Raw genomic sequence first — 27150 nt, 5'->3', positions numbered from 1 at the left:
CCCATTTTCATGTAAAATCTTTGTACAAACAATTGTGTGAAGCTCTAAAACTTTAAATGACAAATTTTCAATCAATTTGTATTTTTCATAGCTAACAAACCTGGGGTCTTTACAATAGGATAATCTCCAAGTGCCAGCTGGAAACCAGTTTAAAACAATTAAAGATTGTATAGCAAGGAATCTGTGAGCGCTGGCAACTCCTGTGCGTATGAGGTGAGAGCTGGTCAGAGACCGTACATCGCACTCCGTGATGCATTAGTCTTTTCCCCAACCCAGGAACTATAAAAAGAGAGGGGCGGCTAGAGGTGGGCAGTAAAACATTAAGACCTTAGGTTTGTTAACAAAAGGATAGACTTATACTTGGAGGGAGGTACAAGTATCCTAAACCCGTTTGGCGTTAACCCATCAGACCACCCTTCCTGGAAGATCAAGTTATAAAGAAGGTGGTCTAATGCTCATGATCGTGAGAAGATAGCTAATCTGATATCTAAAAACTCAGCCATCTGGTTTGAAATACGATATATGAGCAGATTCATTGCATTCAGGGAACCAGAGAAAATTCTGATTGTTCATTTAAAAAAACCATATTAGCCACAGGGGTTTGCTACCACTCCTCACTCCCCCTTGCTAGAGAGAGAGGAGTATTTGCTACTAAATAGGAGGTTTGATTACAGGCAGTCCCCAGGTTACAACGGGGGTTCCGTTCTTGGGACACGTAACCCGAAAATTGTTGTATGCCGGAACATCGTCAAAAATCCTGAGAAAACCATACTTTAAATGCTTTGGATGCATTCAAAACTATGTAAACTGCATTCTTAATGCATTTTTCATAAAAAAAACTTCAAATATTGATTATTTTGCATTTTTGGTGTCATATTTCTTCTGCCAGATCAGAGTTGTAGGCGGCGTAACCCTGGAACATGCGTCATAACCCTGGATATCATTTATGATTAATATAATTGAAAAGCGCCTTAACCTCGGAATGTCGTAAGCTGAGCCCGTCGTAACCTGGGGACTGCCTGTATTTCAAAAACACAAAGCAAACAACTATCTGTATGACTACCTTACTCACCTGCATCAGACCAGTTCCAGTATATGACATGTCTATTCTTCAACCCGCCCATAGGAAGAAGAAAGGAACAAAGAGAAAGAAAGAGACCACCCAACTCACTCATTCATTCTCTCTTTCACACGATCATCTTGGGTAAGATACAAACTGCCCTGTGAGGGGCACTAGGTGAATAACACAACTTGTTGGGCAGCCGCCACAGGACCTAAGGAAAACTAGTCCAAAGACCAGTGGGCAATGTCCTTTAGGTAAAAGGAAGTGAATGTGGATTGACGTAACCAGGAACCAGCATTCAAAATTCTAGGAAGCGTCTCAGTGGCGTGATCGGTATGGTCTTGGCCTGCCACCTCGGTGGCCGTGAGTTCCGATTCTCGGGCACTCTATTGAGGTGTGACCACTGGTTCCATGCAACGTAAAAACACCATACAAAGAAACAAACAAACAAAATTCTAGGAACAGAAAAGTTTTTCTTAAATGCCAGCGAGGAACCTATACATCTGACATCATGTGCACAGACTCAGTGACAGAACCATCAAGAGAGGAGTAAGTGTGCTTAATTGCCTCATGTATCCAGAATGAAATAGTGTTCTTGGAAACTTCTTTTCTGGACCGACCAGTGCTAACAAAAAGTCTGCAACACCTACGTCTTAGATGACGAGCCCTTTTAAGATAGCATCGTAGGGCTCTGACAGGACAAAGCAAGAGCTCTTGCGAGTTGTTATATACAAAGTCATTCAGTGAGGGAATGGAAAAAGAGGCAAATCTGTTATTGTGCACCAAGGGATTCTGGGTCTTAGCCACGAAATCTGGGACAAATTCGAAAGCCACAGACCCCCAACCCCTGGTGTGCTTCACATCATAACTCAGGCCATGAGGCTCCCCAACTCTTTTCAAAGCCAAGGCCGTCAGGAAAATTGTCTTTAGCATCAGATCTCTGTCTGATGACTGAGGAAGGGGCTAATATGGAGCTCGAGTGAGACTTCTCAGGACGAGAAACATCCCTTGAGTTCCCTTGAAGAACAGGTCTGTTCGAAACTCCTGAACAACAAGATCTCCCAGGATGAAGAGATGTCCACACCTTTCAGACATAACACCAACCCTAGGGTGCTCTGTAGCCCCTGATAGCAGAAAGACCTTTCTCATCCCTGAGGAAGATAAAAAAAATCTGCTATACACTGAACAGAAGCTTTGAGTGGAGAGAAACCCCATCGACGAAACCAATCACAGTAGACTGACCATTTCCCAGTTAAATCAGGACTTCCTGATTTAACTGGACATAAATCCCACTGCCCCCTGAGAGAAACCTCTTGCTCAGAGGAGATACTTGATAGTTTCCATCTGTGAAGAGACAGGGACTCTACCGATTGGTGAAACCTTTCGACATGAGGCTGACAAAGAAGTTGCGGCCAACAAAGAAGTTGAAACCTACGACAGAAGAGACAGAAGGTCCGGGAATCACTCTGCTTGAGGCCACAGAGGAGCCACCAAGGTCATCCTGAGATTCCAAGAACTCATTACCCTATTCAGAACTTGATGGATCAGACAAAACGGAGGGAAGGCATACACCTCGAGGTTGTCCCAAGGGTGTTGGAAGGTGTCCTCTGCCATAGCAAGAGGATCTGGGACTCTGAGCAGTGAACTTCCAGCTTCCTGTTAAAGTGAGTTAAGAAGAGGTCTAGCACAGGCCTCCCCCAAAACATGAAAAAGCCTGTCTGCCACGACCTGATGCAGAGACCACTCCGTGTCCAGGATTTGGTTCCAACGACTCAGCTTGTCAGCGACCACATTCCTCTTGCCTGGAATGTACCTAGCAGAGAGCTCCACCGAGTTGTCGATAGCCCACTGGTGTAACTCAACTGTCAATGAATGGAAGTGACAAGACACCAGGGCCCCCTGCTTGTTCACACAGGCGACCACTGTGGTGTTGTTGGACATCAGAACCACCAAATGACCCTCAACCTTCTCCCAAAACTCTCAGACCCAGAAAAGCTAGTTTCAACTCTAAAACGATGATGTGTAGCAGCTTGTCTTCCGCACTCCAAATGCCTGACACAAGGAGATCTTCCAGATGAGCTTCCCAACCGGTATAGGAGGCATCTGAAAACAGGAGGATGTCTGGAGGGGGAGAATGCAGAGGGATTCCCACCGAGAGATTCTGGTCGTCCAACCACCTACGAAGGTCTTGCTTCACCTCTTCGGACAGAGGGACTCTGCAGAGGGGAATCTCCTGCCAGGGACCAGAAGTCTTTCAGTCTCCATTGCAGAGACCAAAGATTAAGATGACCATGAGGGACCAGCTTCTCCAGAGAAGACAAAATCCCCAGAAGGACCTGCCACTGGTGAGCTGGCTGCTCGGGTTGTGACAGGAACTTGTGCAACTAATTGAAACTTCTCTAGTCCGACGAAAAAACCCTCGACGCTGCTGTATCTATAACCATACCTGGATAAAGAGCTTTCTGGGTGGGAACCAGATTTGAATTCTCTATGTTTACCACTATGCCTAGCTCCCGACAAAATTGAAGAAGACGATCTCTGTCCTGAAGCAGTTCCTCCTTAGAGCTTGCTATGACCAGGCAGCTTGCTATGACCAGGCAGTCGTTGGGGTACATTAATAGGTGAATCCCTTGAGCATGAGCCCATGTTGAGACGAAGGCAAAGGCCCTTGTGATCACCTGAGGAGCCATGGTCAACCTGAAGCACAAGACCTTGAAGTGGTAGATCTGCTCTCCAAGAGTGAAGTGACGAAACTTCCTGGATGAGGGGTGAACAGGAATCTGGAAGCAAGCATCTTTAAAGTCTACTGACAGCAAGGAGTCGTTGTCCCTTATCACTACCAACACCGTCCGAGGTGTCTCCATCCTGAACCTTGTCTTCCCAACAAAATGATTCAGGGTGGAAAGGTCAATTACCGGTCTCCAGTCACCTGTCGCTTTTGGTACTAGGTAAATCCGACTGTAAAACCCCAGAGAAGGACACTTTACTTCTTCTTTCGCGCCCTTGTTCAGCATTTTCAACACTTCCTCCCAAAGAGCTGAGAACTTTGGCAAGTCTTGAGCATATGTCCAATTGAGAAGGGGTCTGTCCAAGAGAGGGGAAGAGAAGTTGAAGGGTAGTAGATATCCCACCCAAAGAACGTCTACTACCCACTTGGCTCACTGGCCTGCCAGGCATCCCCCTACCCATGGGATTGGAGATGGAGAGGCACCCACTCTATTGATGACCCCTCTGCCCTTTCCTCTAGAGCCCCTCCCAGGCTTGTAGGGGCGGGATTAAAAGGGACACTGTTGCTACTTTGCCTTGGGCTGTGAGGGAGATTGAGAGACCCTCACATAAGCCAAACGTTTAGAAGATCTCTCACCTGTTGCTGAGGAAGAGGGCATCATAAACAAGCCTCCAACTTAGGTACCGCCAGATGGACTAGCCTATCTTTAGTATCTGCCCATCGCCAGACGATTGTATCTTCTAACTCGGACCTTCGAAACAGAAACTGTGAATCAAGGAGATCCCCATTCCTAAGAGCCAACAAAGACCGAGTCCACAGAACCTGCCACCTTGGAAGTGCTGCATCTCTCCTGGCCAAGAGCTGGTTAGCTCACAAGGTTGCACTAAGGTGGGCCATGTATGAAATAGCTTTAGCACCAGACTGTAACAGTCTAGTGAGTGAGGAAGAACTCACTATACCTCCCTCAGACCTATCTTAAGCAATTCTGGCTATTGCAGTGGACCACAATTCCAGCCAGGAGACAGTCTGGAAGATGGCAGCTGTAGTAGTCTCCATAGCTAAGGCCTCTTGTGATGAAAAGGATGGGTCTTCCGACCTAACCTGCTCCAGGGTCAGACCAGGCTTAAGATGGATCACATCTGGGTTAAGGTAACGAGACATCAAATGAACTACATTAGTGGAGTAGTACTTCCAATGCCGCACAAGAGGAGGAGGAAGAAACTTGGAGGATCTATTGGAACGCAGAGAGCCATCTCGGTCCGAAACCAAAGCGTTCACACATTGCAAGACGGACTTAGCATGACCCAACAAGGGAAGCTCAAAAGAAGTCCTAGAATCCTATCTGGCACCCAGCAAAGCCTCTATACCCGTTGGGGTGATAAAAGACTGAGCCTATGCCCTACACTCAAGATTGTTGAACTCACAAATGAGATCAACAACCTCTCAGAAAGAAGACATAAACTCTTGGCTGTCTCCCTCCTACTCCGGCAAAGGTGACCAACGATGTGAAGAAGGTGGCTTGGCAGTATCCTCATCCTTCCGTAACATCACTTGTGCATGGTCCCGGCTCAAACTGTGTACAGGCTCGAGTGAAGAACTACGTACATGATCACAGGAAGGATCATGCACACGGACGTCAGGTGAACCACATACGCGTTCACGGGAGGAGTCACATATGTGGGCGTGAGAAGCCAACTGAGAGAGAGCTACCTGAAGGAGATTGACTCCTAAGGTTAAGGTCTCTTTCAGGAGAACAAGAAACATTTCCATTAACCAGCGAAGCCTCACTTTCCCTACCATCAACCGCAGTCTTATCGAGCAAATAATCCTTAGACGCAGCTTGAGACACCTTCGTACCTTCAACCTTCAACCTCTTAATTGGCTCCTTATCATCCTGATGCCAATGAACTGGTACAGGAACAGATGAAGAGGGGGTAGCACCTCTGATATCATTAACATGTATGTGCAAGGATAAGTCACGTCCACGTACAGAAGATAAAGAAACACTCTTATCACTCTTAACACTCCCACTGTCACAAACATGTACATGAGATGGAGAGACACAGCCGTGAAGGGAAGTTGACGATGCATTACCCGTATGTACAGGAGATACACGACCATGTATCAAAGATGGGAATGCCTTCCTTCCACAAGCCACACTGCCAACCTCACGAACACGAATGTCCAAGAAGGACAAGTCAAAATTCTGTGGTGTTCCCTCTTCTTGTAAAACACTCTCCACTACGACTTAAGCCAGGAACAACATTCCTGGCAGAGATTAGTAATTGTACGATAATTAGCTCGGCACCTACTGCAAGTTGTATGAGGATCAGTGATTGCAGCCACCAGACACCTGGAGTACAGGAATCCCTGAATGACCAGGCACATGCTTTGACGATGCTGTGAAGACTTGGAGGAATCTATTACAAAACAGAAATACTCACAACAAACACACTGAAAAGAAAGGAAACACGGGCACAAATCAACCGGCACGGAAGGAGAGCAAAAGCGATAGCGTCTACTCTCCAAGGCGGTTAAAGAAAAGACTAACGCGTCACAGAGTGCGATGCGCGGTCTCTGACCATCTCTCACCTCATGCACGCAGCAGTTGCCAGATATCACAGATTCCTTGCTATCTTGCTATATAATTTTTTATTGTTTTAACCTGTTACCAGCTGGCGCTTGGAGATTATCCTATTGTTAAGACTGAAGATTTGTTCTGCACATGAAAAGTAATTACTTACTTGATCCTGATTAGCTTTGTGTCTGTACACAAGGCTGGCAATAAGTCTTATGAGATCGCGTTTAAAGCCGTACGCCGGATGGCTCTTCGCTTTCGCTCTCTGCTCGTCAGCCAAGTCATCCAAGCTCATTCTAGAAAACTCGTTGCCTTCAACATTTCCAATTTCATTCATGCACTGCAACAGTGCTGAAAAAAAGAAATTCTTATGCTATAAAACACTTTCAGTGCAAAGATTCTATTCCTACTATTTTTAATGAGTTATAATCTCTCTTTCACAATTGTTTATTATTTGCTACAGGGTAAAGTGCTAGTCACCTTCTTTCTTTGTTCTTGAAAACCTTGACAACCAAAGAATTAAAGATTTAAAAGACTGTTAACATATATCATTTTGAAAAATGTACTTAACATAGGCAATTCAAGAGAAATTTAGGAAATTTCTGAGACAGGAAATGTAAAAAGTGATGAACATATTATTTTTTTAAAAGGCAAAAAGACAAATGAATACAGGAAAAGTACTACTTCACACAATGTAACCGCACTAAAGGAAGTATATGAATGGAAGATAGCTATCATGATATTACACCTATACCCTGGATAAGGCAAAAGCTCAGAATTTTTATGATTTAAATTGTGAATATGGAATGGAATGGAATATAAAATTTTGGCCAAAGGCCAATGCTGGTACCAACGAGGTCTCTCAGTGCTGCAAGGGAAACTGAGAGTAAAAATGTTTTAAAGGTGTAACAGGAGGATAACCTTGCAGTTGCGTTGTGAAACATTGTTAGGAGAGGGTGGAAAGTAAGATGGAAGAGAGCGAATGCAAACAGTGGTGCACTAAAAGGAATGAAAAGGGTTGCAGTCAGAGGCCAAAAGGATGCTGTGAAGAACCCTATGTCATGCCTACAGTGCAATGCTTAAGGTACACTGACAGCACTACCTCCCTACAGGGAATTGTGAAGTATGAACAAAAAAATGTTTAATTTTCAGTTTAGATTGACAACACAGCAGCTACTTAAAACAGGCATACGTACACACAGTTGTAATTAGAAGGCTCTTGTCTTCTTTCAGCGTTGGACCCCAGTCTTCAGATGCTGCTACCAAACAAATAAACGACAGAAGTTTTGTAACAACCTGGAGGAAAAAAAAGGAGTTGAATGATTTACACTGAATCTAACTAAATTCTGGAATATATAGATTTATTATAAAGTATTATTGTAAAGCAGGTAGCAGCGGGAGATGTTCCTGCTTGAAGGGAAAGACCCCTACGTATAGTTATTAAGTTACGGTAATATTTTAGGGATAATATGCCTGCTTCTACTAACAGGGAGTTTATAGGGGATGATCGAAAGGCTCCCGTGCACAAATGTATTCCTTCATGATGCAACGCATCTAGTGTTCTTAATGTAGCTTCTGAGGCAGATGAATATACTGGGCAACAATATAATCTATTATAGATAGTACTGTTGCTTTGTATAACATTAGCATGGTGTTACGTTCAGTTCCCCACTTGGTATGTGATAAGTTTTTTCAATATGGCAAGGCTTTTATGCCTTTTGCTTTCATATATTAGAGGTGTGCTTTCCAGTTCAAGTGCTGATCAAATATCATTCCTAGGTATTTAACATTTGTGCAGAATTTAATTTTGGTATTTTAAAGATAAAACTTAATTGTTTGGTGTTTTAACCATCTTTTATCCTTATGGAAAATTATTGCATTTGTTTTATCTACTGTAAATTGGAATCCTACTGAATTTCCCCAGTTGGTAATATTTGTGATGGCTGTATTGAGGGTTCTTTGGGCATGTCTTAACGTGCTACTTGTATAATATATGGCAAAGTCATCAACATACAAGCTGTTTTTAACTCCTTTTGGAAAATTTATTGTAATATTGATTGCTAAAGCAAATAGAGTACAGCTTAAGACCCTGCCTTGTGGGAATCCTTCTTCCAATTCATAAACATTTGAATAAGATTGTTTGTTTGTTTGTATGGTGTTTTTACATTGCATGGAACCAGTGGTTATTCAGCAACGGGACCAACGGCTTTACGTGACTTCCGAACCATGTCGAGAGTGAACTTCTATCACTAGAAATACACATCTCTCACTCCTCAATGGAATGGCCGAGAATCGAACCCGCGACCACCAAGGTAGGAAGGAAACACCATACCAACCACGCCACTGAGGCGCTTGAATAAAAATTTTCAATTCAAATTTGGAAAGTTCTATCTGACAGAAAATTGTTAATAAAAATTGGTAAATGGCCTCTTATTCCTTCAGAGTGAAGTTTTTCCATGATATAGTGTCTCCATGTTGTATCATATGCTTTTTTTTATGTACAAAAATATTGCCAATGTTAATTTTTTCTAATCAAATCCTTTTTTGATATGATCTTCTAGACAGGTTAGTGGGTCAAGGGTTGATCGACCAGCTATTGATCCTGATTGCGTTGGTGTCAGAACTGAATTTTTAGTTTTGACATATGTTAGACGTGAATTAACCATTTTTTCTAGTATTTTATATAGACAGCTTGTCAAAGATATAGGTCTATAATTGGATGGATTACTTGAATCTTTCCCTGGTTTGTTTATTGGGATAATGATAGCATTTTCCATTTATCTGGAAAAATGCGTTTCATCCAGATGGTGTTATAGAATTTTAGTAAATATGATTTGACAATGGGGGCTAGTGTCTGTATCATTTCAAATATTTTATCATGGCCTGGGGCCGATGGATGACATAAATTTAGAGCATTATTTAATTCATCCACATTAAATGCATAATTATATTCTAGATCTTCAATAGTTTAAAAATTGAGTACAGTATTTTTTCCTTGTGTTCTTACATTTTGAAAATGTTCATTTAGATTGGAGTAGGCACTTCTGTTTTCGAAGTGCTTCCTTATTATATTCGAGATTTCACATGGGTCATGATTTAGTTTCCCATTTTGGTTTATTGCACTTCTTGGGTGTCATATATTTTCCATTAATTTTCCTTATTTTTGGCCAAATATCCTTCATGGATGTATTTGTTGACAAGCTTGATACATAATTTGTAGAGTGATTAATTGATTCTTTACTGTCCACATGTAGGCTGCTTGATTGGGATTGAGGGTAATTGTGTATTTCCACTTGTGATGAGTTTAGTACAATATCTTTTTTTTAAATGTTCTCCTGGTGTAGTTGGAGTTTCTTTGGATTGACTGTAATTTTAAATATTCACTTTTTTTCCCTTATGTGGGGTTCATTCCAGTATTCTTTTCTTTTTCTCAGTTCGATTATTATTATTTGACTCCTCTTCCATTGGAAGTACTTTTCCATGGATATCTGAATCTTCAATATTATTAATGGTACTGGTGGATATATCATCATGCTTGTTTTGGGGTTCAGTATTATTGATATGAGAATTAGTTTGTATGTTTATATTATCTTGTTGTTTGTTATTAATGTGATCAATATTTAGATTTTTACTTACATTTGTGAAAGAATGGTTTTTAGATGAATTATTGACTCCCCTTACTTTGAGCTCAAGTCTAGCTTCTTTTACTGACATTCCTGTTCTATTTATTAACAACTGGAGCTCTGTGTTGCATTGATAAAAGGAGTGTTCCTTAGATTTAGCGTGATGGGATTCTCCACAGTTAATAAGTTTTGGGGATTTACATTTCCAATTTGTAGTATGGGTGTCTGATGCACACACTGCGCATACTGCTTTATTATGGCATTTTTTGTATGTATGCCCATAGTACTTTGAACATTGAGTACACTGAAGTGGTTTTGGTATAAATGGATGCACTTCTCTATTTTGTCCAAGAATTTTGATTTTGAGTGGGAGATCTTGGCCTGTAAATTTTATTTTTGCAATATTAATGTTTATTTTTATCTCTCCTACTTGGAACTGAGCAGACTTCTAAATCATGTACATATTACTGTATCTTAATTTAAGGGAGTCAGGTATCAAGTGTTTTGAGGGTAGTCCTTCTTCAATGTTGGGTAAAATAACTGTGCCCTGTATATAATTTAATGTTTTATGCCATTTATTTCTTTTATATTTAAAAAGGTGGTGGATTGTTTTTTGGTGGTTACCTGAAGTAACCATCCATTTTCTTTAATATATCAGCATTCCATTTCTTGTGTTGGACATAAGTTCAATAATTTGTTTTCTAGTATTGCTGTTGATATTTTATTTTCAGCTTTAAGTACTAGAAATCTCAACCAGTTATCTGGTCCAAAAAGATGATCAAAATGCACCAGTGTTGGGTTTAAGACGATAATTTCTATTTCTCTTTGGACCTTGCCTGATGTGGGTTATCTGTGTATCAGATTTGTTTCCTTTCTCTGTATCATATGGTTCCATTGTTATAATGTTTGAATCTTCTGATTGGTTTTTACTTTTTTGTAGAATTTCTATAGGCCCTGACGAGTGTTTTGGATCATATAATTTATTTGGAAATGGATGTTCCTTTGCTGCATTATTATCTTGAACTGACTGAGGGAGATTCGGGGGAAAAACTTCCAATGGTCATCAACTGTGCCGGATTTTGTACATCAAGGGGCCCAGGGGTAGTAAAAACTGTAGGCGTATTTATCATAAAAATGAGAGAAAGAAAAAAAAATAATACATTTTGAAAAGATATCATTGGCTTTTCGTGAAGTTACATCTTCCGCCAATGGCACATATGAGAAATGACTCCCAAATGTCCGCATCCCTACCCTACCCCAAAAGGAGATGGCATAACATGATTAGTATGGCCTAAGTGTAAGCAATACCCGCTTGGTAGGACTAAGAGTATTACGATAATTATCCTCATCCTAATCACGTCATGGGCAAACCGAACAGAATGCTGAGTTCTATTCCTGGAACCAGAACCCCTGGAATCCGTGGTCCAGCTCCACAGAATAGTTACGCCTGGAAAACCAGGTCCGAACATTGTAAGGTAGATAATGAATCTACCACAATTCTCACTATTTAGCTTTGGATTAAACTTCAATCCAAGTTATGATATACTATTTTCTTATTTATTAGATATGGAAAATTTTGACAAAAGTGGAAAAATCCACAAATATTAATCCAAAAATATATAATGTTATATGGGACACTTGGGTTTGAACCTAAGAAGAAATTTCTGTGGTTCGAGAGCCCCCTCACCACGTCAAGGTGGTCCCAAAATGAGGGGGAAGCACTTGCACCAATATCACAGAAATGAGTAAAATTAAATTTTTTTAAAAATTCAATGTCTGTTGTCAAAGCATTTTACCTCTTTTATAACTGACACATATACTAAAGATTTCTTGTCTATTACAAAATCAAAGTATATATCAATGTAGTGTAATAAGTGAACTTAAAATATAATATAATATAAGGCAAATACATGGCACTGTAAGTATATATTCATGTATGATTACAATTTTCTTTCTGATATGGAAGTTACTCCCTTGCACTGGTTTCACCCAAAAATGATATTGTTAAACTACAATAAAGTTTTGTACATACTTACCTGGCAGATATATACGATTAATGGCCCACCCAGCCTCCCCTCAGGAGACAGGTGGAAGAGAAAAATCTGACAAGCAAGGGGGATTGGTTCGTACATCCGCCACCCAGCGGCGGGTAAGGTAGACCACCTGACCTACCTGTCGCGTGTGCCGCCAGATTTGAAATTCTGTCGGGAACGTCGGAGACTATAGCTAAGTATATATCTGCCAGGTAAGTATGTACAAAACTTTATTGTAGTTTAACAATATCATTTTTGTACATGAACTTCCCTGACAGATATATACTTAGCTGATTGGCACCCTTGGTAAGAGACAGCTAAATAATACAGGTAAGACAGGAAACAACTAATGTTGTAGGATATAAAAACCTTGGTTCTCACCTTTTCAGGATGAAGACTTCATAGATACTGTCTCTGAGTCTGCATTGCCTGGAGAGCTACAGCTAGGACTTGACCTGATGCTGAAAGACTCTCGGATCTACCACTGGGATATGTGATCCCCTATTGTGGTAGAATCCAAGTCGGAACCTGTTAAAGGGACCTTGTCCGCTTACATAACAGATCCTTACCACTACCTCTGCAAGGAGCCAAAACCCACCAGACCACCTAACCAAAATACAAAGGGTTAATATTACGACAAAAAGAGGTGCCTCCTGCAACCTCTTTCAGACAACCAAAAACATCAATATAAAATATAGGGTAACATATAAAAATTTACACATGATAAGTTTCAGCTCCCTGCCCCAGCACCGAATCCGCCGATACGAAAGGGCCCAAGGCGAAGCATTTATCATATGTGATTTTTACATCACGTAGGTAGTGGTTTGCGAAAACCGATTGGCATCTCCAAAAAGTCGCCTCCATCAAGTTCTGCACAGACATATTTTTTCTGAATGCAAGCGAAGTTGCAATGGCTCTCACCTCGTGAGCTTTCACTTTTAGTAGTCTAAAATGTTCTTCCTTACAGGCAACATGTGCCTCTGTAATAAGGCTTCTCAGAAAAAAGGAAAGAGCATTCTTCGACATGGGTCGAGTGGGGTCCTTTACGGAGCAACAAAGCACATCTTGATTAGCCTTAAGTTGTTCCTTCCTCTTAAGGAAATACTTCATAATTCTCATAGGGCAAAGAGTTCTTTCAGGCTCTTCCCCTACCAGAAAAGATAAACTACGAACTTCAAAGCTCCTGGGCCAAGGGCGTGATGGGTTTTCATTCTTTGCAAGAAAACCTGGAAGAAACGAACACACCATAGAATCTTCCTTAAATCCGACCTTGCCCTCAATAGCTTGGAGCTCACTCACCCTCTTAGCTGTAGCTAGGGCCAAAAGGAAGAGAGCCTTCTTCGTCAGGTCCTTGAAAGAGGCTAAGCCAGGAGGTTCGAATCTAGACGATCCAAGGAATTGTAGAACTACGTCTAGATTCCAGTTCGGTACCACATGAGGACGCTTAATGGTCTCAAATGATCTAACAAGATCATGCAGGTCCTTATCATTGGATATATTTAAGCCTCTATGCCGAAATACCGCCGCCAACATACTGCGGTATCCCTTAATAGTTGACACAACAAGATGAAACTCTTCTTTGAGGAAAATAAGGAAATCCGCAATTTGGGTCACAGAGGTACTGGAAGAGGAAATGTTCTTCCTCTTGCACCAACGTCTGAAGACATCCCACTTTGACTGGTATACACGCAAGGTGGAAGGTCTCCTCGCTCTTGCGATTGCTTTAGCAGCTGTTGCTGAAAAGCCTTTCGCTCTGACCAGACTTTGGACAGTCTGAAGCCAGTCAGACTGAGAGCGAGGAGATTTTTGTGGTACCTGTCTAAGTGGGGTTGTCTGAGTAGATCGCTCCTTAGCGGGAGCGATCTTGGAAGGTCCACTAACCATTCCAGTACCTCTGTGAACCATTCTTGGGCCGGCCAAAAGGGAGCGATTAAGGTCATTCTCGTTGAATCGGACTCTACGAACTTCTTGATGGTTAACCCCAGAATCTTGAAGGGGGGAAACGCGTAGACGTCGAGTCCGCTCCAGTCTAGAAGAAGAGCATCTATTACTAATGCCTCTGGATCCGATATCGGAGAGCAGTAAGGATCCAGCCTCTTGTTCTTTGACGTGGCAAAGAGGTCTATGTGCGGCCTGCCCCATAACTTCCACAGGCTCTGGCATACATCCAGATGAAGGGTCCACTCTGTGGGAAGGACCTGATCTTTCCTGCTGATGAGATCTGCTCTTACATTCCTTCTCCCTGCATGAATCTGGTGAGAAGCTTGATTCCCCTTTCTTCTGCCCACAGAAGAAGGTCTCTTGCTGTCTCGTACAGGGAGAAGGAATGCGTCCCCCCCTGTTTCCTGATATATGCCAGAGCTGTAGTGTTGTCCGCGTTGACCTGCACTACCGATCTTCTGACTTTGGGCTCGAAAGCCTTCAGAGCCAACCACACAGCCATCAACTCCTTTCTGTTGATGTGCCAGGCTACCTGGTCCCCCACCCAGGTACCTGACACTTCGCTGGTTCCCAGAGTTGCCACCCACCCCGTGCCCGACGCATCGGAGAACAACACCAGGTTGGGGGTCTGGGATTGAAGAGACAGTCCCTTCGCAAAGAGGTTGGGATCTGTCCACCAACATAGATGTTTCTTGACGTCCTGGGATAACGACAGGGAGAACGTCAAATCCTGAGAACGACGACTCCAATTCCGATGAAGAAAGAATTGGAGCGGTCTCAGGTGCAACCTTCCTAGGGAAACGAATTGCTCCAGCGAGGAGAGCGTCCCCAGCAGACTCATCCACTCCCTCACTGTGCATACTTCTTTCCCTAAGAAGGTTGTTACTCTCTTGAATCCTCGGGCTATCCTTTCCTGAGAGTGAAAAGCCCGAAAACTCAGAGAGTTCATCTGTATCCCGAGATACACACACTCTTGCTCGGGAATTAGTGACGACTTCTTGAAATTGACGAGAAGTCCCAACGCCTTCGTCAATTCTAGTGTTACTTGTAAGTCCTTCAAACAATGATCCTCTGAGTTGGCCCTTATCAGCCAATCGTCGAGGTACATGGATATCCTCACCCCTTTCAAATGAAGCCATTGAGCTACATTCCTCAAAATCCCCGTGAACACTTGAGGGGCCGTCGAGAGGCCGAAACACAGAGCCCTGAACTGAAAAATTTTCCCCCCCATCATGAATCTGAGAAACTTCCTCGAGGAAGGATGGATCGGTACGTGGAAGTAAGCGTCCTGTAAATCCAAGGAAACCATCCAGTCCCCTGGACGAAGTGCTGCCAGCACTGATGAAGGTGTTTCCATCGTGAACTTCTTCTTTTCTACGAAGAAGTTCAGGGCGCTTACGTCCAACACCGGTCTCCATCCCCCTGAGGACTTCGGAACTAGGAAAAGGCGGTTGCAGAAGCCCGATGAACGATGGTCTGTCACTAGTTCGATAGCCCCCTTCTCCAGCATCTGATCTACTGCTAGATGGAGGGCTTGATTCATGATGGGGTCTCTGTACCTGGCCGTCAGTTCCCTTGGGATGGTCGTCAAGGGAGGTCTTTCAACAAAAGGGATGAGGTAACCTCTCCTCAAAATTGAAAGGGTCCAAGGATCCGCCCCTTTTTGGGCCCAGACTTCTGCAAACTCTAAGAGTCTGGCGCCCACCGTTGTTTGAAGGACTTGCAAGTTATTTGGGAGCTTTAACTGACTTGGCGAAAGTCTTACCCCTTCTTGAAGGTCTACGACCTCTAAACGTAGAGGTTCTTGAGGAAGACGCCCCTCGAAAGGGTTCTCAAACGCTTGATTTTTCCTTCTTAGCCTTGGTAGGGAAGGAAGGGCGAGGTTTTCTTGCCGACTGTGCCAAAAGGTCCTGGGTGGCTTTAGCCGAAAGCGATCTCGAAATGTCCTGTACTAGATGTTTAGGGAACAACTGAGCGGACAAAGGAGCAAACAGCAAAGAAGACCTCTGGGCATGGGACACAGACTTCGTTAAGAAGGAACAATAAACGGACCTCTTCTTCACGATCCCGGCCCTATACAGGGAGGCGATTTCACTCGCTCCGTCTCTTACCGACTTGTCCATACAAGACAAAACACACATGAGATCTTCTGGCGAAAATGACTACTCTGGCACTTCAATTTTCTTGGCTAGGACCCCCAACGACCAATCAAGGAAGTTAAATACCTCCAGCACTCTAAACATGCCTTTCAGCATGTGATCTAGTTCATTCATTGCCCAAGTCGTCTTTGCAGAGTTAAGGGCAGCTCTCCTTGTCGAATCTACCAGCGCCGAAAAATCCGAATCAGCCGAAGACGGTAGACCCAATCCTAAGGACTCTCCTGTTTCGTACCAGAAACCAGCGCGTCCTGATAACTTCGAAGGAGGAAAAGCGAACATCGTTTTCCCCGCTTCTTCTTTGGCAGCCATCCAGGAACCAAAACTCCTCAGTGCTTTCTTCATTGAAAGAGTTGGCTTCATCCTCACACAGGAAGAACTCTTCGCTGTCTTCGCCGTTGAAAAAAGAGAGTGAGGAGAAGGAGGAGCCGTAGGAGTAAGGGAATCCCCAAAAACTTGCAAAAGTAGCTCTGTAAGCTTCTTGTAAGAAGACACAGCAGCAGAAGTGTTCGGTTCCTCATCCGAACCTTCTAGAACGTCTTGTCGAGGCGAGTGCGGAAGATCCTTAGGTGACGAAGGGATCCTAGTAGGAGTTGAGCGAGAGGTTGGAGAACGCCTTCTCGTAGAAGAGTTCACATCCACTGGAGAACAATGAGAAGATCTGGGTTGTCTACGATGAGACTCCCTCTTCGAGGTAGACGGAATCTCAGCAGAAGGAGAGGTAGGGCTCCTACTCCTAGAATCCTTGGAAACATCCACAGGGCGCTTACGAGGAGGCGAGCGCCTGCTAGACTCTTTGCGCCTATCCTGAGGCGAGCGGCTGCCAGGAGAAGAGCGCCTATCGGTAGCAGAGCGCTTGCACAGCTCTCCATACTTGTCCAGTTGAGTACGATCAACGGAAGTTCGACTGGAAGGCGAAATGCGCCTACTAGGAGAAGGCTGCTTCCGAGACTCTTGACGTCTAACAAGAGGGTAACATTCAGGAGAAGGGCGCTTCAAAGCTAACGAGCGCCTACCAGGCGAAGGGCGCTTCCGAGATTCCTGGTGCCTACCAAGAGACGAACGGTCAGGAGTAGTGCGCCTAGAAGAGCGAGAGCGCCTACACGGAGAAGGGCGCTTGAAAGACTCTTGTTGTCTGCCCCGAGGAGAATAATCAGGAGTAGGACGCCTTAAAAGAGACGAGCGCCTACTAGGAGATCTATGTGCAGTAGGCTCTTGGCGCCTACCTTGCGGGGAGCGGCTAACAGCAAGACGCCTATCATGCACACGACTCCTACCAGACTCTTGACGTCTGTAAGGAGAGAAGTCACGATCCGACACTCGAGGAGAGCGACATCTGGAAGAAGAACGCCTACTTGTATAAGGGCGCCTTCTAGGATCTTGAGGCTGCTGTGAAGTCCCACGCGAGGGAGTCGAAGAAATAGCGTGATGAGCAGGTGCAGTGCGCTTACCAGAAGCGGGAATCCAATCTGGAGAAAAAACTTCTTTCTCCATAGAGCGTCCGACCGATGTTTGGCACCTTGAAGTCGAAAGAGAGCCAGGAGAGCGAGGGCGCTCATGTGAGCCCCTACCTTCATACAAAAGCTCCCCATATGAAGGAGACCGCCTAAAAAGAGGAGAACGATCCTCTGAAGAGCGGCGCCTAGATCTCTTGATCGGAAGAGAAACGTCCTTCTTCCTACGTGATCTAACTGCTAGAGAATCAGCTAGCGCCGTGATCTGAGCTTGAAGTCCCGCGAGTACTCTCGTAGGAGAATCTTGTTCTTCTTCTTCGGAAGCAGGCGCAGAGCGAGGAGCGCGAGAAGAAGAACGATCATAGGATCTCTTGGGTTTCTTCGCCTCCACCGACGACTCTTCCGGGAAAACCTCCGGACTAGAAGCCAAAGGACTGCAGGGAGCCTTCCAAGCCCTCTTCAACGGGCGCGACACATCCGGGGAGTTCCAACCTCTCTTCGGAGAGGGAGAAGATGAAGAGGAGAAGCATTGGCGTAGGAGCTCCTTCTTGTAGCGATCCGAGGCAGCCTGGGAGCGTACTTCAGGATCTGCCGAGGGGACGCCTGACCGGTGGGGGTATTCCCTAGCCCTCTTGCGGCTTTCGACTTTCCTACTCCACTGGAACTGGGAGTCTGGAAGAGGTCTAGGCCTAGAGGCACTAAGGAGCCGGTCAGATGCACCCTCCACAACACTGGGGACACTGCACTGATCACTAACACTCTCCTTACCTTCCAACTGACGAATCTTCTGATCCATAGATAGAATCGTGGCTCTTAGAGCTGCCGCCTCCGAAGGCGAATCTTCGGCTTCGGTGCGGGGAGCAGGGGCTGCAACTTGGGAAGAAGGTTCTAATTCTACATTAGTATTAGGATCCACATCCAACTCACTCATTCTAGACCTACTAGAACTTCTAGAGGAAGCCTTACGTACTCTATCACGTTCCAACTTCCTAACATAAGAAGAGAGAGCCTTATATTCTTCTTCATTCAATACCTTACATTCACTACAAGGGTTAGCAAAAGAACATTCATTCCCCCTGCATTTCATGCAAACCGTGTGAGGGTCCACCGAAGCTTTCGGCAACCTCACCTTACATCCTTCATTCACGCAAACCCTAAACAAAACAGAAGTTTTAACTACTGAATCTAGGTCAGACATCGTTAAAGAAAATCAAAATCAAAATCAAAACGGTCCACAATTAGCGTATGCCAAGCCAAACAAAGCGAATACGTCACCAAAAGAAGTCCAAATTAACTCCAGGCAAGCGAGAATCGAAAAACTATCGAGAGGAACCGACAACAGTTGTTATCGTTCCCGCGACAGATAAAAATCTGACAAGCAAGGGGGATTGGTTCGTACATCCGCCACCCAGTGGCGGGTAAGGTAGACCACCTGACCTACCTGTCGCGTGTGCCGCGAGATTTGAAATTCTGTCGGGAACGTCGGAGACTATAGCTAAGTATATATCTGTCAGGGAAGTTCATGTACAAAAAACAGGTTTTGACATGGGAAAAACCTATTTTTGGTAGTCGCTGTTGAGTCCTCAAAGGAGTTACCCTCCCGGGTGTGTGCCAGCGCCCCAAGATGATCAGACTAATACCAAAGAAATGTCTTTTGGCCGGGTATTATGCCATAATGAAAAACACTATGACAAGTGATAGAGTATAATGGACTCAAAAGGCATGAAGGTATTTTTTCTCATTTTCAGTGAAAGCTGTACCCAGTTTTCCTACATCAAAACTTGTAGAGTTGACTATTGCGCATGCGCATCGGCCATCTTGTTTTATGTTCGGGCCGGTGAAAAGACCACAAATCATTACTCTGTTGGTCAATGAAGGATGTACTTTTACCCAAACCCCATGGTTTTTTGTCAGGGAAGTGGGGGGGTTTTGAGGACTCAATAGCGACTACCAAAAATAGGTTTTTCCTACGTCAAAACCTGTTTTTTTATGGCATAGTCGCTGTTTTGTCTTCAAAGGAGCATTACAAAGAAATTGACAGGTGACGTAAAACTTAAGCTCACAAATTTTCATCCCAAATATCTCAAAGTTTAATAAAGATTAAATAATTTCAGGTCCAATGTCAAGTCACTAATTTCAGTAAATAAGATACCAAAAACACACAGGATATACTTTTAGCATAAAGTTCTATGGTGACTTACCTAAGTATGCTGGGTATGGTTGCGACCTTTACACACCTTCCCCAGCAATAGTCAACATACCCACTGGTTAGGGAGACCCCTGGTTTTCTGTCGTGGTGGCTATGGGGTCAGGACTAACCATACCACCTACTGATACACAGTGCATTCGAATTTTTCCCAGCTCTTGGTAGTAATGTTTTAAGAATACTGACTCTGATGACCGCCCAGTACATTCAGAAACTTCTTCAAATGATACATTTCTGAGAAAGGCAAATGATATACTTACTTTCCTAATATCATGTGATCTAGGAAAGGAATGTGGGTTAGTCTTTTTAATGTGGGACACTAAAATTATTCTTAGTCCTTGTAGAGAGAGTGGTTTGTTCATGCTAGGATGTAGGAAAATTGGTCCAACATTTTCTGTGACCTCTTGGTAATCCTTAAGTGCTTGAACTGGGCATAACGTTTTGTCTGCTAAAGTGAATTAATTTTCTTATGAGAATAGATTTCCTCTTTAAAGGATTTTCATTCCTGGCCAGGAATGATGGCCCAGGGGATAACAATAACTGGTTATCAGCAGTTTGTTTGACATATCGTCCCTGTCTAAGAGAGCCCAATTCACTAATACATGCTCCTGATGCTAATGCTACCAGGAAGATTGCTTTTTGAAGCATGCATGTGATGGTTACATTAGGTCCATTGAATTGAGGAGTACATAAAAGTTTGAGTACCTTATTCAGAGACCAAGTAATTGAAAGTCTTTCAGGAGCAGGTCTCTGTAAAGAAAAAGACTGCAGAAGGGAAGTTACAACTTCTATGTTGGAATCAATCCCAAATCCATAAAGCAAGGGTTCTGTTAATGCAGCCTTGTACGCTATAATTGTTGTAACTGCAAGATGTTTGTCTTCAAAGAGGTGTATAAGAAAATTCATTAGTTTCTATAGAAATCTCGATTGGGCTCTCACTCTGGATATAACCTAACCATATTCTCCATACAGACTGGTATTGCCGGATAGATGATGTCCATAGTTTTTGCACTAGGTACCTAGCAATATTGGGTAAGTAGTTTTCACGGTAGATTATATTTAAAAAATCCACACGTGAAGGTCTCGGCTTAGAAAGGAGGATCTGTAAACGACTTTTCCTCCTACTTTCTGGGATAGTACAGTGGATGGTAATGGAATTGACCTCTTCGTCCGCTGCTGAAGTAGAAGGAACGAATACCTGTTTGGCCAATTTGGGGCTATTAGGTAAGCTGTTCCTTTGAAGGTTAGGAGCTTGTTCAAAACCTTCAAAATCTGAGACAATGGAGGAAAAAGATAAATCATCTTCCAGTTGTTCCAGTCCTGTAGGAAGGCATCTCTCACTATTGCTTGATTGTCCACATTCGGGGACAAATATAATGACAGTTTGTGAATCTCGTATGTGGCAAACAGGTCCACTTCTGGTTGTGGAAGTAGGTTGTATATTATTTGAAAGGAGTGGTCGTCCAATGACCACTCTGTTGAGGCTGTCGTGATCCTTGACAAAGACTGTTATTACATTGAGCGACCCTGTAAGGTGAGTTGCAGACAAATGCCACTTCTTTTCCTGTGCCATCCAAAGAATGGCTAACATTACCATAAGTGGAGGTGAGAGTGATCCCAATTTTTTTATGCAAGACATTGCAGTCATATTGTCTAAGACCAGCAGAATGTGTCTGTTCCGGAGGTTTGAGTTTTTTTAGAGACAAAAAGACAGCCATCAGCTCTAGGGAATTGATATGACAATTCCTTAGAGTAGCCGACCACCTCCCTGCTACCTGACGATCCTCCCAATGTCCTCCCCAACCTGTCAACGAGGCATCTGTGTGTATTGCTACTTTTACAGATGGAGGAGTCAGGGTGACCTGGTTTGCCAGAGATTCCTTCCATGTCCATGGCCGAAGTATTTCCCCAAGTTTTATATGCATTTTGTGAGATTTGTCTCACATCCTTTTTCTTGCATGTGACATCCAAAATTTGTTCACGTTTTTCAGTTGCAACCTGAGAATTGGATCTGTTATAGATGAAAACTGTAGCAGACCCATCATGCGCTCTAATTGCCATCTGGAGGCAATGGGCTGTGTCAGGAACCTTTTGAGATTTTTCCTTATTCTGTTCTGAGTTTTTAGGGGAACATACAAAAGGCTGTGAACAGTGTCCCAACACATTCCCAGTCACTGAAAATGTCTGCTGGGTGTGATATGGGATTTTTTCCAATTTATAATAAAGCCTTTTGAACGGAGTCTGTTGACTACTATTAATAGGTTTTTCAGGCACTCCTTTCTTGTGGCTCCCCAGACTAACCAGTCGTCTAAATAAACTATCACATGTATTCCTTCTATCCTGAGTTCCCGAACAACTACCGTCACCAATTTTGTAAAGATTCTCGGGGCAATGTTTAGCCCGAAAGGCATGACCTTGAATCTGTATGTACTTTTTCCTATCCGGAACCCTAGGAAGGGGTGGAAGGGAATGGCAATAGGGACATGCTAATATGCATCTTTCAGATCTATAGACACTGTACAGGTCCCTTTTGGAATGACAGAATGTACTTGGGCAATGGTAGTCATTCAAAACTTTTGACAATGTGTTTGTTCAATGTTGACAAGTCGAGGATCACCCTTCATTCTGAAGAATCCTTTTTGGGAACACTGGTGTTGAATGTAAGAATGTTTCTCTATGGCTCCTTTTAAGAGGGCCTTCTGCACATAATCTTTCATAAAGGGGACTGGTTTCTGAAAGAACCCTTTCAAAGGTGGAGGGGGGTGAGACCATTTCCACCCCAGTCCATTGAGAATAATGCTGTGTCCCAAAAGAGAAGACTTCCATTCTGTTTGAAACTTCTGAAGTTGACCCCCGACCAAATAATTCCTATTGGGTTACCCCCCCCCCTTCCTCTGCCTTTTCCCTTAATGGGCATTCCGGGTGTTGCTTTTCTTTTTCCTCTATAAGCTGGTTTTTGGACCTTGTGAAAAGGATACACTTTTGACTGTGCAGGTTTTTGTCCCTTTTGAGGGTGCTGTCCCTTCTGACTATCTACCTGTGTATGAGGAGAGCTATTGGAAGTAAATGGAGGCCTATATGATTTTTTATCAAAGCATGACTTTTTTTTATTTGGTAACGGGAAATTTCTGGTTTTTTGTTTCCTGCAACTTTTCCCAGTAGAGCATACACTGTGCAATTTTGTTGACGTGCTTGTTCTTTTATTTGAGTCACAATAGACTCCTCAAACAGGTCTCGGCAGAAGGCATTACATACACTGTAATAGGATAGTCACATTGGAAAGCGACTTGTTGGGGTTTTCCAGTACCTCCATTTGCACTTTTATGCACCAGTCCAAAAATTCATAGAGCTTCCCATAATGATCTCATAAGGCTTTTAGCCACAACAGCAAAAATCATCCTAGATTCTTCTGGAAGCCTTTTTGTGGCTACTTCTAACACAATGAGGAAGTGGTTAAGACACTAAGAAGGTGGGTCCTAGCATGAAACTCTGATGCTGATGTACCTTCTGAAATCCTTCTCATTGGAGTACCAAATTGCTGAGTTGCAATATCTAGTGGAGCTTTTTCCTATCAAAGGGAAGTTGTAGCGTTGCCCATTCTTCGATGGGGTTTTCTGAAACCGGGATAACCGAAGCAAATGGTTTTAGTTCTGCTAATGGTTCATGCTTTCTGGTTACTACATAAGTTTGAAAATGTGTTTTCACATGATTTATGACTAAATATGAAGGGGCAGAAGGCTTGTGGTACATGGTGAGCCACCTGAGTCTTGTTCATAATGGCACTACAAATTCCTGTCCCAATTACCTGGTGAAGAGTTTCATCTACAGCTCTTAATGCCAAATTTCCAGCTAGGAGAACAGCTTCCTTTTGAGGCTTCTCCACGTCTGGCACAGGTGGTATCAGGCGCCATTAAGTGTTAGGAAAGGCTGACCTGTCCCTATATTCAACATGTACTACTTCTATCATGGTCTTTCTCTCATCAATAAGATACTCACCATCCTGAGAGAAAATACACATTGAGGCATCTCACCAAGGGTTATCAACATCAGAGTAGGATTTTAGAGTCTCAGCTAGATTTTGGTCACAAGACTCATAACTGGAACTGGCCATTTTGTTGGTTTCAGTTGGGTTTGCACTCTTACCTCTTGTTTGGGCAGATTTGGTTTCAATTCTCCCCATTCTATTGCAAGATGCAGGACGTTTACATTTTGGTGTATCATTCAGTATGTCCATTATCCATTGCCTTTCAGCAGCAAAAACATCTTTGATGTCATTCATTATTTCCTTGCGGAAGTGATCTAATACTGCAAACTATGTATCCCTTTTGGGGGAGCTTGCAAAACCTGATTGTATATCTAATGCTGAGCTGCGGCTGTCTGTTCCCCAGGGGGCAGAAGTCCTGGGTGAATTGCTATAATCCTCTGAATTTGCTGTTATTTTCATTGGGTTCAGATGGATCCTTATATCCCTTTTGGGGGAAGGATCCTGATCGGTTTCTGAAAGCTGCATGGGAGATTGACTTTCTTCTACAATGTTTTTCCCATGGCTGATTGACATCTGTGTCCCTGGTCCTTCTGGGTTCAGCAAGGTTCTTTTGGTATCAATATCTACCTCAAGGTCTTTGAACACTTCACCTGTAGGTGAGGATTCCTCTATTTCCTCCTCAGGATGTACCTGGGGGTTAGTGGTGACTGGTGTTATTGGGTTTTAGCCCGAATATGGAACGTCAGAGAAGGGTTTAAATATTTGCTTCCGGAGTTTTGCTGGATAGATATTATCTTCCCCTTCCTCTCCTTTGATAAACCCTACGACCCATCGAGACAGTCTAAAGCGAGCAGTTTCATCTTTAAAGCTTGCTGCCAAGAGCACGCTACAATTCTCACACATAACAGGAACAAATTTGCCCTGATTGTTACAGGGACTATGCCTATGGCAGGTGGTATGGGCAGCACCCACTGGCAAAAATTGCACCGAGCAACCAGCTACAGTACATTTTAATTGAGGGTCATTTCTCAAGATGGCCATGTAGTGAAAAAACCAAGTCTTTATTAGAAAAATTTTATTTTAGTATAAATTATTTTTAATACTACTTGAAAACCGTAAATATTAATGAGTAGTAAATATCATTTTATAAGTCAGTTTGACTACAAATGTACATTTCTAGTACATTCTGTAAATTATTTAGGCAATTCTAGGTACTAACTCTGCACGGACTATAAGGAACGGTCCCGTAAAAACAGAGGCCACTAGGGACTGGGGCATCAAATGTCATTTTTCTGTTTCTGATACCAGTCCCAACCCGCCAACAACAATTGTTAAATTTCAAATATCAACTCAATTACTTTAAGAGAATTGTAATTTTCATTTAAATACTCGATACAGTTATTACCTAGATCTGGCTAATCTATGTCAACTCAAACCTTTTGATGTTTAAATTACCTTTGAAGCCTTGTTTATTTTTATATTACTTAAACTTAGTCCTTATGTACTGGTTATGTTTAGGTTTTAATTTTGATGACAACAACACCCAATATCATTCAAGTTAATTTATGACTAACTATTGATTAACCTAAGCAAGTTTTCTATAAGGCTTGGGTTAGTATCATTGGTATAATTTATTCCTACTGAATGAGGTTAAGTTTTTATTTATTACCAACAAGAATTTAATAGGTACATAGCCTAATCGCTTAGTTAGGCTACATAACCAAGTTACTAATTACTGAGTCATGTAGTTTTTCAAAATTTTGATAAAGTGGTTTATGTACCCATACACTCATACATATACACATATATATGGCTAACTATTCACTAACCTAAGCAAGATTTCTATAAGACTTGGGTTAGTATCCTTTGTATAATCTATTCTTACCATATAAGGTTAGGTTTTTATTTATTACCAACAAGAATTTACTATGTATGTAGCCTAATCACTTAGTTAGGCTACATAACCAAGTTACTATTTACTGGGTCAAGTAATTTTTAAAATTTTTTCAATAAAGTGGTTTATAAACCCATACATATACGTACACATATACAGGCAGTCACCGGTTATGACGGGGATTCCGTTCTTGAGACGCGTTGTAAGCTGAAAATCTTCATAAGACGGAACATCATCAAAAATCCTAAGAAAACCTTACTTTTAATGCTTTGGGTGCATTAAAAACCATGTAAACTGCATTCTTATTGCATTTTTCATAAAAAAACTTCAAATATTGATTATTTTGCATTTTTGGGGTCATATTTCTTCTGCCAGATCAGCGTTGTAAGTGTCATAACCCTGGAACATGCGTCATAAACCTGGAAATAATTTCTGATGAATATAATTGAAAAGCGTTGTAACCTCTGAACGTCATAAGCCAAACCTGTTGTACGCCCGGGACAGCCTGTATACATATATGCTCACGCATATACACATATAGGCTAGGATACTAAATCATAGCAAAACATGACATTTTTGCTAAGCCTCAAATAGTTTTAGCATGTTACATTACTGATAAACTAGCCTATATAAAACCATCATACCAACACTCACTAACCTTCATGTTAGGTTATTTTACCTTACAAGTAATCAACAATTACTCTTAAGCATAACTTAAGAGTGATAATTCAAATTACAATTTCAGCACCCCATTCAACATGTTACTTAAAAACCACCACTTAGTATGTAGCTCCGAGTTTTAGACTACTATTACATTTGGCACCTGTTGCCAATTTTACTAGCCTTACAATACGTAATCTAGATTAACAACTTTCATTATTAGTGTTAGTAAGGGGTTCACTACTTAACACTAGGAATTATCCGGCTTGGTTTATTTTGGTCATACTAAATATGGCAAAATAAAACTAAAATGGTGTAGCCTGTTTATCTGCTTCTAGGTACGTACTTATCATAGAAAAATTAGGTAAGTACTTTGGGTTATTTAATCATCTTTAAGATATACCATCTTAGGTTACGGGCTACTGATAATTGCCATTCCTAGTCAAAAATTATGTGTACTAAACCGGCTAGGCTACTAGGTCATATAGGCTACTGGCTCGGAAATTGTAGAAACCCTTATCTGAAAAGATTAACTAAATTAATAATACAATATGGAATAGTTCTTTAGGCAAAAAAACTTCCAACAAAAATTTATTTATAAACACTTTTCGCGTTCGTAAAGGCTAGCCTGGAACATGTGTCTCGCTGGTCACATGTTCTAAACAATGCTGGACGGGTAAACAAAACACTAGTTTTCGTACTTCACAATAAAATGTTCTTGTTCCACAGTTTTTAACCGAACTGTTTTAACTAAATCTCAAAAATGAGCACTTAACTTTCAAATGTCGGCGATTCCATGATTGATTTCAAAGAAAAAATTTCAAGATGG

General features: G+C 42.4%; 1 protein-coding gene across 1 annotated transcript in view; it reads right to left on the bottom strand.

Annotated features, from left to right (window-relative positions):
* LOC135210184 (ataxin-10-like) overlaps positions 1–27150 on the bottom strand; it is a 49820-nt gene that overhangs the window by 10374 nt on the left and 12296 nt on the right. Inside the window, exons 8-9 of the mRNA XM_064243015.1 lie at positions 7566–7665; positions 6536–6720 (exon numbers count right to left, since the gene is read on the bottom strand). Of these exons, the coding sequence (XP_064099085.1) occupies positions 6536–6720; positions 7566–7665 (285 nt within the window). The remainder of the gene's footprint in view (positions 1–6535; positions 6721–7565; positions 7666–27150) is intronic.

This window comes from Macrobrachium nipponense, chromosome 39 (assembly GCF_015104395.2).
Source record: "Macrobrachium nipponense isolate FS-2020 chromosome 39, ASM1510439v2, whole genome shotgun sequence".
Taxonomy (NCBI): Eukaryota; Metazoa; Arthropoda; class Malacostraca; order Decapoda; family Palaemonidae; genus Macrobrachium; species Macrobrachium nipponense.
This window is presented reverse-complemented; position numbering and strand designations above follow the sequence as displayed.